This window comes from Balaenoptera musculus, chromosome 6 (genome assembly GCF_009873245.2).
Source record: "Balaenoptera musculus isolate JJ_BM4_2016_0621 chromosome 6, mBalMus1.pri.v3, whole genome shotgun sequence".
Lineage (NCBI taxonomy): Eukaryota > Metazoa > Chordata > Mammalia > Artiodactyla > Balaenopteridae > Balaenoptera > Balaenoptera musculus.
Window position 1 is genome coordinate 94,955,477 of NC_045790.1, and position 19,682 is coordinate 94,975,158.

At 33.9% G+C, this 19,682-nt stretch overlaps 1 protein-coding gene across 6 annotated transcripts in view; it reads right to left on the bottom strand.

Moving 5' to 3' along the window:
* PTBP3 (polypyrimidine tract binding protein 3) overlaps positions 1 to 19,682 on the bottom strand; it is a 96,935-nt gene that overhangs the window by 39,202 nt on the left and 38,051 nt on the right. For 4 of the 6 annotated variants that reach the window (XM_036854636.1, XM_036854635.1, XM_036854634.1 and 1 more), the window contains 3 exons: positions 9,849 to 10,018; positions 7,305 to 7,451; positions 290 to 454 (listed from right to left, as the gene is read on the bottom strand). In XM_036854636.1, the coding sequence (XP_036710531.1) occupies positions 290 to 454; positions 7,305 to 7,451; positions 9,849 to 10,018 (482 nt within the window). The remainder of the gene's footprint in view (positions 1 to 289; positions 455 to 7,304; positions 7,452 to 9,848; positions 10,019 to 19,682) is intronic. The other 2 variants (XM_036854637.1, XM_036854638.1) reach the window with 1 other exon arrangement.

The following is a 19,682-nucleotide window of genomic DNA, read 5'->3' on the forward strand; positions in this document are numbered from 1 at the left end:
CTTTTTATAGGAGTCTGTGCTTTGTTCATTTTCAACCTTAGGTATAAAAAAATTGAATTCTTACATACCTTTTTAAATCAAGTATTTAAGTTAGAAAATGGAGGCTTTCAAAAAACTATCTCTAATTGATACTATTTCTTGCATGAAACAGGATGCTGAAGATTTTTTTTTTTATTATTTAAACAAATACATTAACCAAAATCAACAACCTGAAAAACTAAAGACATAAAACATCCAAAGTTACAGAGGTCATATTTGACTCTGCTTTCATACAAATGTTCCTCCTTACCTGATGAAGAACTTCCAGGGTAACAGGATAAAAGAGGTTTTCAATAATTATTCGGAGCACAGGGCTCTGCCCAGGTAGGACTGTGCCTTCATTAGCAGGAGCTCCAGGAAGGGCCAGACTTCCTGACTGGACAGCACTGACAGCCTGCAGTGCAGCTTGGGCTCTCTATTTAAACAATCCAAAATGAGAACTTGTGGTTACACAGAAGCATTATATAATCCTTAATATTAGTTGATGTAAAGTAATATGAAGTAATAGAGTTAAATAAAAATATACATATCTACTTTCTCTGGATGCATATATCCTAAAGAGCATTACTTCTGTGACATTCCTGTCAAAGCTACATACACTGAATCTAATCACAAGGAAACATCAGACAAACTCAAATTGAGGGACAACCTAAAAGATAAGTAGGCCCATAATTTTCGAAAGTGTCAAGGTTATGAAAGTTAAAAAAAACCTGTAACTGTTTCAGATAAAAGGATACTAGAAGATGTGATTTCTAAATGGAACATGTGATTATGAATAATGCTTATTTTGCTGGAATAAACATTATTGGGACAACTGGAAAAACTTGAACGGGGACTGAGGATTGGAGGGAAGTAATGCATCAAATGTTAATTTCCTGATTTTGACCACTGTTTTCTGGTTGTGTAGAAGAATATTCTTCTTTGAAGGAAATGCACACTAAAAGTTTGGCCAATGAACACAGACCAGATTAACAATTTATTCCCAAATGCCTCAAGGAATCAACAGTTCTTTGTATATATCTGTAACTCTTTTTAAATTTTGTGACTGTCTCAAAATTTAAAACAATTATTTAAAAAATAAGGTAGGTGAAAGAGGAGAAAATTGAGGAGAAAAAAAGCACGGTTAATGATTATTGAAATTAAATGCAAGTTTTCATCAGTCTTTTGTTCCGTACTTATAATTTCCTAAGAATGGTGATAATTAGTAAAATGCGCCACAAAATGAAAAAATCCTACCACTTTAATGCACATTCTTTCATTTCTACATATTGTACTCACTTGCAATTTTAAAGAACATAGTACTTTGTCACAGTACTTTGTTTTTTATATGAACATTTGTTTTGTTTTCATGACTTTAATTTTTAATTTACTATTTATTATACCACCTTTCTAATGTGAGATGAGTAGCTTTCCAACATTTTGCTATGAAAAATAACATTAAAATAAGTATCTTTCTGGAAAAGTGGCAGTCTTTTACTTTCTGTATGCTTAAGAGTTGAACAACTTCCACTTTTATATACATTTTTTTTTTTACCTTTTAACAGCATTTTTATGTCATATACAGACTTTTATGTATCAAGTAAAACACAAACTACCAAATGCTGTTTCCAAATCATCTTTGAGAACAATATTATGAATTATTTGAATATTTTATATCATTAGCTTTCAAAACTATGTTCTCGTAAAGCCAAGTGTGTGGAATACTGAGCATCCTAATTCTGCTTCAGACATGGCAGTTTACCTATTTTATACTGGGCTCCCCAATAAGATTTTATTTGGAAAAAAGGGTTGTACTGCTTTCAAATTTGAAAACTGGCTCACATTTCCACTTTGAGCCTTTAAATAGGCAATGATGATGTTGGGAGGTCATTCAAAAAAGACTCAGAGGGCTTCCCTGGTGGCATAGTGGTTGAGAGTCTGCCTGCCAATGCAGGGGACACGGGTTCGAGCCCTGGTCTGGGAAGATCCCACATGCCGCAGAACAACTAGGCCCGTGAGCCACAATTACTGAGCCTGCACGTCTGGAGCCTGTGCTCCGCAACAAGAGAGGCCGCGATAGTGAGAGGCCCGCGCACCGCGATGAAGAGTGGCCTCCACTTGCCGCAACTAGAGAAAGCCCTCGCACAGAAATGAAGACCCAACACAGCCATAAATAAATAAAAATAAATAAATAAATAAATAAACAAATAAATAAAATTAAAAAAAAAAAAAAAGACTCAGAATTAACACAGGGATTAGAGTTAGCAGAAAAGAACATTAAAGTAGTTATTATAACTGTATTGCGTGCACACACACACAGAAAAAAGAAAGTTTAAGTAGAGACATGGAAGACCAACAATGCTGTCCAACAGAATTTCCTGTGATAATGGAAATGTTCAACATCTACAGTATGCAATATGACAGTACTAACCACAAGTGGCTAGTGAGCACTCCAAATGTACCTAGTGCAGCTGAGGAACTGAATTTTTTATTTTTTAATTTATTTAAATTTAGCCACATTTAGCTAGCAGCTACCATACTGGACATCACAACTTTATAGTGTCTAGGAAAAATCATCATAGTGAGGCTCTCAATGGAATAATGGTCCCTTTTCTTCTTGTATCAGGATGATTAAATCTTATCAAAACTAAGCCTGCATAACTGAAAGTAAACTTAACCTCACTAACTTTTTTACGGCCGCGCTGCGTGGCTTGTGGGATCTTAGTTCGCCGACCAGGGATCAAACCTAGGCCCTCAGCAGTGAAAGTGCAGAGTCCTAACCACTGGACCGTCAGGGAATTCCCAACCTCACTGACTTTACTTCATTACCCATCAATCATTCTATCAATCCTTTTTATTAAACAATTCTATATATATGCTTACTGCTGCTATATTACTGTTATTGTTGCTACTGTTGTTGTTTCTCTTCCTTCACTCTTTCCTCTTTGGCACAGAAGATACCACAGTGGAGAAACATGAGAAGCCATGGTATATATTGTCCTAATCATTCTAGAGTTGTCAATATACTTTGCATTAGTACTTCACAGAGCATTGAGTACAAAAGTCTCTGCATAGCAGGCATGCAAAAAAATTCTTTTGACAATAAAAATCTGAGAAAAAGATTTATTTAATAAGTAACTCTATAGTTTCAATTTTTAATTAGGCAAAAATATTTAAGTAAAAAAAAATGAAAGTGGAGGCATACTTTCCACTGAGGACAACAGAAAAGTGAGGGGGAAAAAAAGAAATGTCTTCTTAATATGAAGAGATATTTCAGATACACAGAAGACATATTTTCTGTGTATCTGATACTAAACATTATGAGGCAGCAGAATTCTTATTATGGGATAGTTTTAAATGTTTCAGCAACAAACCCTCCGGAATGGTTACATTAACTAGTAGTAAAGGAAATAGCAGTAGTATGATGGAAAAATCAACAAATATTTTATTGAGGTGGGGGAGGTATATATACTTCATGTAAAATTTAAACATGCCTGGATAATGTGAAGAAGACATTTCTAAAATTGAGATGGAAATGAATATACAACAAAATTCACAGATCTTAAGTGTTCATTCAGTTGGATGATTTTTGGGGAAATTTTTTAAGGGAAAATCCTTCCATGGTCATCTCTTTGCAAATTTATAAACTTCCACCCACAAGGTCAAGAAAAACTGTCTATACAAAAATGACTCCTATTAATACAACCACTCCTCAAATGCTGTACCTCAAAATAGGATCTAAATTTTTTAGCTATAATTTTAGCTTAAACCAAGGGACAAAGATACTTGATATTCACCTGACCCTCTGCCAAGTATGTCCATAAGCTGGAAAAGAAGTTATGTGCATGTTTTGGGATATCTTGCTATTCAAAGAGAAGAGAATGAAACAGTAATTTATCAGTTTCTGAGGGCTGTCTGAATAAAAAAACATCTGGTACATTTTATATATGCAAACAGGACCTTCAATTTTGACTTCAGCTTTGGTGTAGGACTCTGAATAAAAGAAAAATATTATTTTATCAAACACCAATGCAAAAAATGGACAAAAGTAACAAAATGGAAAGGGTATTGGGAAGAAATCAAGGCTATCTAAGAATAAACTAGGTCATTTGGGCTGGCTTTGGTTGCCAAGCAACTGGGATTTCTCACTGTTTCCCTTTGGAATAATCCAGTCTTTAAGAGTTTTATTAAATTGTTTATTTCGTCTTCAAGACTTTAACATATTTAGGAATAACATTAATGAGAAAACTGCATGACTTACATGAAGGAGAATTAAAAATTCTTCTGAAAGATAGGAAATAAAATATAACTTCCTCCTCAAAAGGATCAGTTAGCAATACAGACATGTTAATTATCTACAAGTAAATCTATAAAATCAACCCAATTCTAACTGTGTCTTTTGGGGTTAGGAGTTATCAAAATAATTCTAATATATCCTGAGAAATAAATAAAACATATTATCCATTTAATTTCTAAAAAGAGAGGGTAAAGAATAGGGCCTTGCCCTACAACATATTAAGCCTTAGGGACACGGAATTAGGAATGGAACAGAACAGAATCCAAAAGGTAGTCCAGATTAGACATGGACTGCATACCATGTGAGCCACACACACATGAAGGTAGATGGGGGTCACGCAAGCAGAATGTGTAGTCGTGTCTAACAAGTGTATATATGCGTGTTGTTAAGTATGCATAGTCTGTGTATGGAAAACTAGACCATGACAAAAGACAAGTTTCACAAGAGTGGATTTTTTTTGATGTGGATCATTTTTTAAAAAGTCTTCATTGAATTTGTTACAATAGTGCTTCTGTTTTATGTTTTTTGGCACGAGGCATGTGGGATCTCAGCTCCCCGACCAGGGATTGAACCCACACCCTTTGCATTAGAAGGCAAAGTCTTAACCACTGGACTGCCAGGGAAGTCCCATGAGTGGATAATATTGATAAATGGGTTGTTCAACTACAACAAAAGAGAAACTGGTCACTGGGAGTAAGAGAAAGACCAAAGTCTCACTCTCCACCCACAAAATATTCTTAACAAAACAGATTTAAACACTACAAATAAAAACCAAAACATGAAAGTATAAGAAAACATAGGTAAAAAAAATGTTTTTAATCTTGCTATACTGGGTTTTATGAGTATGGCACCCATGTCAGAGACCATAATACAACTTCAGAGATTTGACTATTATATAAAAATATTTTTAAATTGCATTAGCAGACAAAATTCGAGACAGAAAGTATATAGAGTGGTGGCTGCCAGGGTCGGGGTAGGGGAAATGAGGAGTAAGTGTATAACAGGTATTGGGAAGATGAAAAAGTTCTGGAGATGGGTGGTGGTGATGGGTTGCACAATGAAAATGTACTTAATGCCACTGAGCCATACACTTAAAAATGGTTAAAGTGGTAAATTTTACGTTATATATATTTTACCACAATTGAAAAAATGGGGGAAAAACTGCATTAACAGAAATCACTATAAATACTTCACAAGTTATTAAATAAAAGAGAGCAAACAATAAGATACAATTTGTTAACTAGCATATTAACACAGATGGACAGGAAAACTGCTTGCTCATATATTATCAGTGGCACCCTAAATCAGCAAATAAGCTTTAGAGAAAGCAATCATGCAACATATATTGAAACATAAAACATGCATAGGCTTAGTCCCAGCAATTTTGTTGCCAGGAACATAAATAAGATAATGCTGCATGTGTGCCAAGATATGTAAGAATGCTGCTATAGTACTATTTGTAAGAGCATAACATAGCAAACAATCTCAATCTAACAACAAGAAACTGGATAGCACAGGACAGGGATATCAGCTCGGTGCTCTGTGACCACCTAGAGGGGTGGGATAGGAGGGTGGGAGGGAGACGCAAGAGGGAGGGGATATGGGGATATGTGTATACATATATCTGATTCACTTTGTTATACAGCAGAAACTAACACAACATTGTAAAGCAATTATACTCCAATAAAGATGTTAAACTAAAAAAAGAAAAGAAACGGGATAAATTATGGCTGCCCTTTTGAAGAGAGTATTATGCAGTCATTTAAAAATTATGAAGTAAAAAAAATAAAATAAAAAGTATGAAGTAATTCTGTATTTGTTGTCATGAAACAACATCCCTGACATATTGTAGAGAAAAAATAGTTTTCAGTAGTTTTCAAACTATTAGGATTCCATTGGTATAAAATTATATACATAGACAATAACCTGAATAGAGAAGGGGTACACAGTGAAATGTTAGCAAAATGTTAGTTAATTAGTTATATCTGGGTAACTGGATTGTTTTGTTTATTTTTTATTTTTCTGGATTGTTTGAATGTTTTACCATGAGCATGTATCCTATTTACAAGGCAATTTTTCATTAAAAAAAATTATACTATTTAAAAATATCTAACATTTCATTTACTCTTAAGTTTAGATAGTTTATTATAGGCCATTAATATCTCTTGGATAAGTTAAGGATTGTGTGCAGGAAATGTCACTGTTTTTAAAAATGTGGAAAACTATAAATTCAGCAGCTTGCATTATAATGACTTTCAACACAGAGTCAAAGAGCTGAAGGAGTTCTTTTGCCTAGAGCAAGAGTATCACGGCCAAATTGCTCTCAACATAATTTAAAAAACCTCTTTCTTAAGATGTACTTGCTTTGTGGATAAATTTTTCCTACCCTGAAGTTACTTCAAATTACTATTTTAGCTACTTAAAAATCAACCTGGAGAGACACAGAAGTTTGAACATGAATTATATCAAAATAAAAACTGGAAAATGAGGTAAGAAATGTTCATATTCTATATTCCACATTCATCTTGGAGAGTCAAAAATCATTTAATGAACATATCTATACAAATTCTTATTAACATCTTAAGTTCAGTTACTTAACATCACAATAGAAGCATCACTCAACCTCTCAATGCCTTTGTTACATATTCTGTAAAAAGAAAAGGAATGACTTCTACAGTTCCTTTCAGATCTGAGATTTTTAAGAGAGACATAACAATGTATGTTTTTTTCCACTCATGAAAACAGTTTCAAGGGAAAACTAAATATCTGCCATTTCTAACACCATATCTTCAAACTTACTTCCAAATGGCAGTGCTTTCTTATTCTTAAGTCTTTGGGTAAGAATTTACATAAACAATCTTTACCAGTAGAGCATTCTAAGATGAAGAAAAACACATGATTATTTTTCCTCTGAAAAATAGAAAATTAAATTTAAGTTATTATATCATGTGTTCTTATAACTATTTTTAGAAATGCCTTTAATACTTACAGCTTGATTAGGTAGATTGTCAGTCTTAAGTTCTCTGTGATTGGAATACTGAATAAAAACAGGCTGGCTTCGAAGGTGAGGAGTAACAGGAGTGTAATAATTCACCATAGTAACAGCAGCTTCCTCAGAAGCCATTTCTAAGAAAGCCTGCAATAAACACAAGAAAGTAAAGTGAAAGCTCATGTTTTTGAAAGGCAGCTAAGAACTACTTTGTCATTCCAGCTTGCTCTAAACTCGTGTATTGTCAAGAGAAATCACATTGCCCCCAAGGGGATGAAAAGACTTGTTTCAAAGTGTATTATTGACAGTAATTGAACACATATTTGAAAAAAGTTGGGTTCAATAAACGATTTGGGATTGGGAAATTGCCAGTTGATTAAATGATTTTATGTGGTTTTTGGTTTTCTTCTTGTTTCTTCTAAAATCTAGAAATAATTAAAAAGGCAAAAATAAACGTGTGCATCACTACTATAAATAGATGCTTTCAGTTTCTTCCTAAAAAATTCTCAAACAGAGATGAGGCATAATGATTTGCTCTTCTTTACCTTTTTATAAAACAGCCATTTATGAATACAATTAGAGCATTCAGGTGCAAAGGCTCAATTGTACAAATTAGGGAAATGTGAGAACTTTCTACATTAAGTCAATATTGCTTTGGGTCATTCAAGTGACCTTTTTTGGATATTGGTAATCACTGTACTAATATTAGCTATTTGAAGACTAACACAAGAAGAACTGAGATGGAAAATGCTCCTTGGTATTTATGCCTTATTCTGTATAAAGCTTCTCCTAGCTGTCAGGACTCCAATTAACTTATGACAGGAATAGGAAACTTACAGACCTTTAAGGTGGCAGGTTTTATCACCCTATCTTAATGGTTAAGAAGATAAAATATAGACATCTACTAAGTATTCTGAGCCCTCAGAACTACCTATAAGAACATCTCAAATTTAAAATGCAGGAAGAACCCCTGATCCAAATCACTATCTTCGAGGAATAAAACAGACTTCGAGTCATTTATACTATCTAAAAGGTACAGATGTCCACGACACACTTTAAAGTTGCTATCCAATTGTATCAATAATACACTTTTTCTAATATTTCTAAGAGAAGTGGATAAAAATGATCAAGGTAACAAAAATAGCTATGGCAATATTTCCTAACTATCTGGTTTTTAATCATCTTTTCAACAAAGAATTTGTAAACTGTATTCTAATAATATTCATTATATCGGGAGAGTCTCTTCCTGCAAACTCCTTTCTAAATGTTTCTAAACTCCTGCAATGTGTCTAACATCAGTCACACAAAGGAAAAGCTGAACAATGTCTTTGGAATATGATTCTTATCACAGGAATTTTTTCCTAAATGTATATACAACCTAAAAATTCAAAAAATTCATATGTAAAAATAAATTTTCCCACATGGAGTCCAGTAAAAGAATTATTTATGTTTTCCCAAAGCATCCAAAGGGATCAATTTTCATAATGTAGGGTGGAGAGAAAACCGAAAGTCACTACCCACAGAAAGGCTGGTGAAAATAACCCCTACTCTGTCCTCAACACTCCACCTACAAGAACCATGGGAAAGATTATGCTTACAAGTACTACTAGTGACTCACATCAGAATCTCCTGCTGAAGTAATTACTAACAAGATATTTTCTAAACAGGATTTATGATCAAAAGACAAGCAATTAACATAACAGTTAATTAGCACTACAGATAAATATAAACCTAGAACCAACTGCAGAAACAAAGGAAAGTGTGACATTGCCTGCTGCCTCTCAGAGCTATTTGACATAAAACATAGGATACACTACACGAAACACGATAATGTACATAACACATGGCAGTTAGACATTTCACAGCCATTAGACACGGTCATGTTGGCCCTTTCAAACCGTGCAAACCATACTATTCTCAATAGTGGCATCTGTGATAAAAAGATCCAAGTGCATGCACTATCTCCAAAAGATGTAAGAAAAATGTGTAAACACAAGGGCTGAATACTAAGACATATTATTTAACTTCTCCAGTTCTTAATAACCTCATCTGCATTAAACAGGGATGTTAAATAGTTTACTAAAGATAGAGGAGTCTGAATCAGACATCATTATCCAATCTCTGATGGTAATCAATCCAATCTCTTCTGATAATCACAGGATATTTTCATAAACCATTTTGTAATTAAGAATATAAAATATGTTTGTTAACAAGTCAATGAATAAGAGATAATCCTGTTTCCTATATTAACATTTTTGTTTGTTGCTTCCTGTCATTAAAAAGTTCTATTTTAAAAACTATTTAAATAGAATGAAATTTAGGGGGAAAAAAAAATGTTCAAGAAAATAAAAATCTTTTTTTTTTTTTTGGCCACACCTTGCGGCTTGTGAGATCTTAGTTCCCCCACCAGGGATTGAACCGGCACCCCTGGCAGTGAAAGTATGGAGTCCTTACCACTGGACTGCCAGGTAATTCCCCTAAAAATCATTTTATCACTAACACCCAGAGATAATAACTGTGGGTCAATCTTTAAAACTTACATACCTGGCTTTTTCCTTTCAACATCAAAAGATTAGTTACTTTGCCAAATGGTAGACCTAATGATATGACCTCTGCTTCGGTGACATCACTTGGAATTTTGCGAAGATGGAGAACACGGGAAGGCGAACAGGGAGGTCTATCTCCTTTAAATTTCTTGTTGTCATTCCCATTAGCTAAAAAATATAAGATTTTTTAAAAAATTACTGAAACTAATTTGGGTTGACATATTACATTAACCATATCATCACATTTGACATTTGATATTCCAAGAGTTTCAGGTTTTGAAATTCAGGAACTACAGGGCTGATGGGAGAAGAGTAGAAGACAGTGGAAAACAAAACCATCCACCTTTCAATGAATGGGTTGATTTTTCACTGCAGGTATTATATTTTTTTTAAATTGAACTCTGATTTTTAACTTCAAGGAAAAGTGCTGGGTAAATGAATTACATATTTAGAGGTATCAAAACCTCTAAATAGTCAACTATTTGTTGTGAATAGAGAACAATATTTATAATATCTTTAATGTATTTTTAAAGGTATTTTTCTAATTTGTCCTATTACTAATTAAACAAATAAGAATAATAACTTTTAGGAAAGACAGTAATAAAAATTTTATATTTATCACACCCTACGAGGATTTGGATTTGAGACGCATGTTTATGAAAATAAGTTTATTTCTTAGGCATCATATAATTTTTACCAATCTATTTTTTAAAGTGCTTTTAGAAGCTAAATTGTGGTTTCCTAGGATAATCTTATTCCTTATGATACAGGCAGTTCTTAATATAAGCATCATCACCTTTCTGGAAATGCAAATTTTTAGCCCCACCTCAGACCTACTGAATCAGAAACATCCCAGCAACTGTGTTTTAACAAGCTCTCCAGATGATTCTGAAGCAACCTAAAGTTTGAGAACCACTGCTGTAAAATTAAGAAATCCATTATGCCAGTTTACAGCCAAATTTTATTTAAAGCCTATGTTTTAACAGTGACAATAACTAGAACTGACAAGCCGGTAATGAGTACTCAAATTTATGTACATAAGATTCAGAAATGTTTTTCTCCCAGAAATAACACCAAGTAAGACTGAATGCAAATTATCTGAAAGCCAAAAGTTTCATTACAGTGTTGTTTTTTTAATACTAAAATACTTAGCAGTATTAGGAGGAAAATATAATCTTTCCAAACACCTAAGATTATCATTTTTCTAAACACTAATGGAACTTTACAATCAGGTGTGTGATCCTAAATAAACAAATTTCATGAGGACCACATAAAAATTATATGGCAGTATTGTGTACCCATAGCTGTGGCACAGAACTCAACTTGCTTACAGGTAAATAGGTTGACTTAATACCAAAACCAGCACTTGCTCCCAAATTCTCTATGTTCATGAATGCAGGCAACATCCTACCTGGACCCAAATACCATCAATTCCTAGAGGTCCTTACAGGTCTGTGCCTGTATATAACAAATGCCTAGGAGAGTGTGGAAAATAATTGGCAAATATTTGTTGGAAATTAATCTGGGAGGCAAGAGGTTCCTTCTCCTTTCTCATTAATCATCATGAAATATTGATTTTTCCCTCCAAAATGACTGATTCCATTTTCATCTCCACTCTCAATGTCACCTCACCTATGATCTTGGCCCCTTCTACTCTTCCCTTCCTCTAGTTTCACCCCTCCCCCACTTCCACTCAGATCCAACATCATATCAATCTAAACAGATGTATCATGTCTTTATCCTGCTCTAAAAACCCTGACAGAATTCCAGCTACCTAAAATGTCCATTAGTTTCTAGTTTTCACGCTGCTTTCATTTACACTGCTTCACTGGAGTTAACAAAAATATACTAAGTTAAATATTATTAATTTTAACAGATGAAGAGACAGAGGTTCAGAGATTAAATAATTTTTGTACACAGCTAACAAGTGATAAAAGCATTATTCAAACTTAAGTTTAAAGGTAATTTTCTTAACCACAAAAATCTCAAAGTGTCTTACCATTCGCAGAAAAAAGTAAGCAACCTGACAGTGACAATAAATTTTCAGAGTATGTGCAGGTTTATGAGGATTATAATGATAATACTGTCACTAGATTAAATGCCAAATATCACCTCCTGGACAGGAGTGAAAGCCAAGCATGAAGTGCCTTTCTGCACCCTCCCTCCCTGTAAGCCTAGATGGCTAGACAACAATACCACCACCTTGTGCGTTCTTAAGCAGCACAAAGTGTTAAAGACTAGAAAAACATACTAAAGGCCAAAGGCTTTTGTAAATTTACCCAGAATATTCCAAAATGAATGAATGAACATTAAGAAGGTTGTTTCTTTAACTGAGGTGTTCATAATCTCCGTAAAACTATGTGTGAGAAAAAATGAATACCTACACAAGCTATTTGAGCTTGCACTGAACTATCAAATAAAGACCTATGGTGACAAATTTTTATCAAGAATTATGCAAATATATCACCATTTTAGGCTGTTAATTGTTCTGCATTATAAAAGTGCCTGCGCTATGTTCAGAGTATGGGCTATGAAATCAGACATCTTGTTCTGACATAACTGAGCCTGAGATTCTTCTCGGATAAAATGAGTATAATAACAGTATTTGGAAAATGTAGTATGAGTATTTAGAAAATTAAATATGATAACATTTAAATGCTAGGTGCAATGCCTAGTACAAAGTGATCAATAATCTATGTCTTCATTTTCTTAGGAGGGCTTATTTTACCTGGAAAGTATGTTCTTTCTACTTTTTTGGTGCTAAAATAATGATTGTGGACAACAGTGGATTTTTTCTCTTGATGTTCTTACTTTGCAAAATTGACACTGCTCAAAATTAATTGAAAATTTTATTATTCTGTGTAATCTAAAAGCCTAAGAACTACTCATCTAGATGACCCAAAAAAGGTTATATCTAAAGACTTGATAAATATAACAATCTAAAAATGAAAAATGCATATAAGCAATTATATGGAATTATAATTTAATAAAAGAGGAAACAAGAAAATTGCAATGCACTGAATACATAACTTTGACAAATTATTCCCTGTACAAAAGGATACACCACAGACTTTACCAAAATTGTATTATGAAAATAAGCATTCAAAATACTTAGCTTGCATAAATCTTGTATTTTTTGAATATAATGAAAAGTCCTGAATGGCTACTACATATTAATTATGTTCCAAAGGGATAAGTGGAAGAGGCTTTTTAAAAATTCATATATTCCCATCTCAAAACTGAAGGGATCTACCAAGAAAACTATCCTAGAAATATGGATCTTTTTAAAAATTCAACTTTATTAGGGTATTCTTTAGGTATAGTAAAATCCACCTGCATTTTAAATGCAGAGTATGACAACCTTTGACAAATAACCCATATGGCCACAAAAAACCATTGAACCCGGACTTTTTCATTATCAATTTGATTTTTAAAACAAGTACAGGGCTATTTAGGTTTTCTATTTCTTTTGCACCTGTGTTTTTCAAGGAATTGGTCCACTTCATCTAAACTGTCAAACTTATTGGCTTAAAATTGTTCACAATATTCACTTGATATCTATCTTAGCCTGCTCAGGACACCATAACAAAATACGATAGACAGAGTGGCTTAAACAATACAAATTTACTTTTTCACAGTTCTGGAGACTAGAAGTCCAAAATCAAGGGTCAGCATGGTCACTTTCTAGTGAGGATTCTTCCTGGCTTATAGACAGCCACCTTTTCACATGGTCCTCACATGGCAGGGGTGGAGGGAAAAAGCAAGCTCTTTGGCATCTCTTCTTATAAAGACATTAATCCCAGTGAGGGCCCCACTCCAAAGGCCCCATCTCCAAATATCATCACACTGGGGGTTAGGGCTTAAACATATGAATTTTGGGGGTACACAAACATTCAGTCCATAACAATATCTTTTTAATGTCTACAGGATAGTTCTTGATATTGGTAATTTCTGTCTTTTTTTTAATAAACCTACCTAGAGGTTTATTAATTTTATTGATCTATTAAAAAAACAGCTATTGGTTTCATTAATCCTCATTTTCTATGTCATTAACTTTTGTTTTCATATTTAATATTTTCTTTTCTATTTACTTGGGGTTTAATTTGCTCTTCTTATGCTACACTTAGAAGCTTAGATCATTCATTGTAGACTTTTTTCTAATAAAATATTTAAAGCTGTAAATTTCCTTCTAAGAACAGCTCTAGCTGAACCCTACAAACTTTAGTAAGTTGTGTTTTCATATTAATTCACTTCAAAATATCTTCTAATTTCCTTTGTGACTTCTTATGTGACCCATGGATTAAGTGTTACTTTCTTTTTCCAAGCAACTGGAGATTTTTTTCTCACATATTTGAGGATCATTTCTTAAAACTGCTAATACAATTCTAATGCATAATTTTAATGCATTCATATTTACTGAGACTCAAGGACCCAGCATACAGTTTTTACCTTGCTGACCATTTCATGTGAACTTGAAAAGAATATGTATACTGATGGTGTGCGGGAGACTGTTCCATATGTCAATGAGGTCAAGCTGGTTGATAGTATTGAAAACTTCTATATTAGGTGATCTACAAACTTCTTCTAAAGGGTCACATAAATATTTTAGACTTTGTGGGCCACACAGGCTCTGAACCAACTATTCATCTCTGCAGTTGTAACATGAAAGCAGCCACAGATGACATCTTGCAGAAAAACCTGAACGAACTTTTTGGCCAAGCCAATAAATAAGTATGACTGTGTTCAAATAAAGTTTTATATATAGACAGTGAAATTTAATTTCATATAAGTTTCATGTATCAGAAAATTTTCATGTATCAGAAAATATTCTTTGTGCTTTTCACCATTTAAAATGTAAAAATCAGGACTTCCCTGGTGGTCCAGAGGCTAAGACTCCGCACTCCCAATGTAGGGGGCCTGGGTTTGATCCCTGGTCAGGGAACTATATCCCACATGCTGCAACTAAGAGTTCGCGTGCTGCAATTAAAGATCCCGTGTGCTGCAACAAAGATCCTGCATGCCGCAACAAAGACCAGGCAGAGCGAAATACATACATACATAAATAAATACATAAATAAATGTTTTTTTTAAACAAAAATGTAAAAATCAATCTTAGCTCATGGGCAATACAAAAATGGGCAATGGAATGGATCTGGCGCACAGGGCAGAGTTTGCTAATGCCTGCTCTGGATCCTTATTGATTTTTATCTACTACACTATCAATTATTGAGAGAGGAGTGTTGAAATCTCCAGCTGTAATTGTGGATTTGTCTATTTCTCTGTTTAGTTCTATTAGTTTTACTTTATGTATTCTGAAGCTCTGTAATTAAGTGAATATATATATTTATCAAGAAATATAAATAAATGGAATACAAAGTAATAAATGATAAATAAAATGGAATATAAAAAATAATCTAAAGAAAGCCAGGAAACAAAGGAAAAACAGAACAAAATATACGGGACAAATAGGAAATAAATAGCAAGATGGAAGACTTAGGGGGGTGCGGATACAATCCCTGGCTGGGGAACTAAGATCCTGCATACCGCACGGCCAAAAAAAAAAAAAAAAAAAAAAGACTTAAACCCAACTACATCAATAATTATAATTATATTAAGTGAAACTGGCATAAAGATTCCAATTGAAAGGCAGAGATTATGGTCTGGATAAAAGCAAAACAATTATAAGGTGTGAATAAGAAACCCATTTAAAATATAAAATCCAGGTTAAAAGTAAAAGGATGAAAAAACATAAATATGTAAACCCTAATCACAAGAAAGCTGGAGTGGCTGTACTAATATCAGACAAAGTAGACTTCAGGAAAAGGAATATCACCAGGGATAAAGAGAGACATTTCATAATGATAAAGGGATCAATTTATCAAGAAAACATAATATGTCACACATAAAACATGCACATAAATGGCAGATAATCTCTGCTTTTTAATTATAATCTTTACTTTTTTTGTTTACTTTTTTTTAAGTGACTGCTCTGGGGTTAAATTGACAATTCATATCTTTAACTTACCCCAGTCTACCTTAAAATATTATAACACCTAGGTATTATGTAAGAACTTTTCAAAGTATATGTCTATTTCCCTTATCATATCCTTTGTGTTACTATCATATATTATACTTTTCACATATGCTATAACTCCCCAAATATATTAATATTATCTTGCTTTAAATAGTCAATTACCTTTTTTTCTTTTTGTATCTTATTTTATTCACTTATTGTGTCTTATGGAGCTTTCCATAGAGAGCATTCTATACTTTTTTTTCAAATAATTTTTTACTGTGGTATAATACACATAACATAAAATTCGCTATCTTAACTATTTTTAAACGTAGAATTCAGTGGTGTTAAACACATTCACAATGTGTAACTATCACCACCATCTATCTCCATAGCACTTTTCACCTTGTAAAACAGAAACTCTATACCCATTAAAAAGTAGTTCCCTATTCCTCCCTTCTTCCAGCCCCTAGCAACCACCATTCTATTCTGTCTACTCTAAGTATTCTTTCTTATTTCCTTTCGTGCATATCATATAGCTATTTTCTTTGTGGTTACCATGGGGATTACATTTAACATCCTAAAGTTATAACACTTTAATTTGAATTTAGACCAGCTTAACTTCAATAACATATAAAAACTCTGCTCCTTTACAGCTCTGTCCCCACCCCTTTCCGTTATTATCACAAAATTACATCTTTATACAATGTGTGCCCGGAAACACAAACTAACAATTCTTTTGACTAATGCATGAGTCTCCTAAATTATTTAGAAAACAAAACGTGGAGTTACAAACCAAGTCACTTGGTAGCTTTTATATTAATAATTTTTAAAAAATGTATTAGCCCCTTAAATCTGCAGAAAACAAAAAGTAGATAACAAACCATTGTTAGAATAATATTGGCTTTTATAAGGGCCTTCACTGAGATCTTTATTTCTTCATATGGCTTTGAGCTACTGTCTGGTGTCCTTTCATTTCACCCTAAAGGACTCCTTTGAATATTTCTTGCAGGGCAGATCTAGTGGTAATAAAATCCTTCAGTTTTTGCTCATCTGGGAATTTCTCTCTCACTTTTGAAAGAAAAATTTACCAAACATAGGATACTTGGTTGACAGTTTTATTCTTTTAGCACTTTGAATATATTGGCCCACTGACTTCTGTCCAAAGTTCCCAAAGAGAAATCTGGTCATATTCTTATTGAGGATCCCCTGTATGTGATAAGTTGATTCTCTCTTGATACTTTCAGGATTCTCTCTGTCTGACTTTTCAAAGTTTGATTATAAAGCTGTCTCAGTGTGGGTCTCATTGAATTCATCTTACTTGGAGTTCATTAAGCTTCTTGGATGTTTATATTCATGTTTTTCATCAAATTTGGGAATGTGGTAACTCTGGAAATCAGATTCTTCCCCTTTCTAAGGGTTTTCTCATTTGTGTTATTGTTTTTATTGTTTCTGATTGTTTTAGACTGTGTTTACGCCAAGGATCAGCTTGAGGTGTAAATTTAAGTTCTTCTCAGGTGTCTTCTGAGCCTTTTCCTGGGCATGCACTATCACATTCTAATTTTCCCTGTAGATGCAGCTGTTTTTTAATGTCCTAGTCTTCAATATTTGGCTCCCAAAAGGGGAAAAAAAGGGAAAATGAAGGGGAGGAGGGTGTGGAAAGCACCAGCCCTTTATATGCTCTGGAAGTCACATATATTGGGAGTGGGGCGTGCTGGCTTGTAACAATAGGGGGAGATGCAAGAACAATGACTGCCTACCTCTTTGTCTGTACCTGCATGATCAGAAGAAGCAATCAGCAATCAGAGCACAGACCCCTTGAAGTTGAAGGACAAGGTCCTTTTTGCCTACCCTGGCTCCTATTTGTAAGCTGCTCTGGAACCACACAGTTGCCTGCCATGTGACTGAGGGTGAGGGATGGGTAGCTGCTACTGCGCCAAGAGCTAAAATTGACCAAAATTAACCACAATTTACCTTCCAAGTCTTCCCCTGGAACTTGCAAGCCTTCAAAAGACTCCAGAGTTCCAAATTAGCTATAGACAGATTCTGCCAGTACAATTGTTGTCTAGGTAGAAAGACAGACTCCTGGTGCTTCTTACTCTACCATCTTCCCAGAATCCCTCAATTATCTTTTAAATTAACCAAAAAAATGAGAAAGAAAAGTCACATATCCACATATTTACCACTTTGTGTAGACCCAAGTTTCCACCTGGTATCATTTTCCTCAAGTCTGAGGAATTTCCTTTTCCATTTCATAAAATGTAAGTCTGTTACTAACAAATGCTCTCAGCTCTTGTGTGCCTCAAAGAAGGCTTTATTTTAACTTTATTTTTGAAAAATATTTTAACTGGATATAGAATTTCAGTTTCATTGTATTTATCTTCAGTCCTTAAAAATGTTGCTCCATTGTCTTCTGGTTTGCACAGTTTCAGGCAAGCACTCTCTCATTACTCTTATCTTTGTTTCTCTGAATAAATGTGACTTTTTTCCTCTGGCTACTTTTAAGATTTGTTCTGCATTCCTGGTTTTCAGCAATTTGATTATGAGGAGATTTGGTGTGGTTTTCACTGTGTTTATCCTGCCTGTGGTTCACCGAACTTCTTGGATATGTGGCTTTACAGTTTCCACCATATCTGGAGTATTTTCAGTCATTATTTCTTCAGATATATTTGTTTCCCCACCCCCAACTTTTTTTCTGGAACTTCAATTATACATATGTTTAGACCACTTAATTTTGTTCTACAGGTTATTAAGGCTCTGTTCATTTCTTTTTCAGTCTTTTTTTTTTTTTTTTTTTGGTCTATGTGCTTTAGTTTCTATTGCTGTCTTTAAATTCACTGATCATTTCTTTTACAGAATATTAGTGCTGTTACAGCCATGCCATTTTTTTTTTTAGATATTATAATTTTATCTCTAGAAGTTCTATTTGATTTTTAGCTTTCATTTTCTCCCTGTTATGTTGATATTTTCCTTTAAATCCTTTCACATACTTTAATAACTGTTCCAAAGTACAAATCTGCTAACTTCATCATCTGTTATTTTCTAGGTGTGTTTCTGTTGACTGATTTTTCTCCTAGCTATGGGTTGCAATTTTTGATTGAATGCTCAACATTGTGAGCACTGGAATTGTTTTATTCCTTTAAAGTGCCAGTCTCCTTTCTGGAAAAAAGTTAAGTTACTTTAAGATCAGGTAATTGTTTTGGAGCTTGTTTTTAAGTCTTGTTAGGGTGGGTTTAGAATAGCCTTTATGCTAGAGCTGATATACCACCCCTACTGGTAAGGCATGTGTGGCTTAATATTCACCAATAGATTCAAGGGCAGGTTTCTGGAGCACTTTTCTCACAGATGGAAGCTAGAACTCCTACAGGCAGCAAGATGAAAGAGGAAAAAAACATGCAGAGATGCCCCAGAAGTAACACTTCCACTTACATCTCGTTAGACAGCACTTAAAATCACATGACCACACCTAGCTATAAGGAAGACTGGAAAAGCAGTCATTTAATCTGGGTGGCAATGTGCCCAGATAAAAATTAGAGCTCTGTTGCTAAAGAAAATAGAAAGTATTGGGGTACCCAACAAACAACCTCTGCCATAATTCCTAAGATTAAATTTAGGAGGAAAAGCATATGATTTATGTAGAAAAGTATAAAACATTTTCATAGTTACCAAAGGATATAAAATAAGACCTAAAACCATGGACTCACATGCCATATTCCCAGATGGAAAAATAATTATACAAAAAGATCAACATTTCAGAATCCCTAAGATCTTGTGGGGAAAGAATGGGGAATGAGGGGCTGTTTTAGAACTACACAAAAT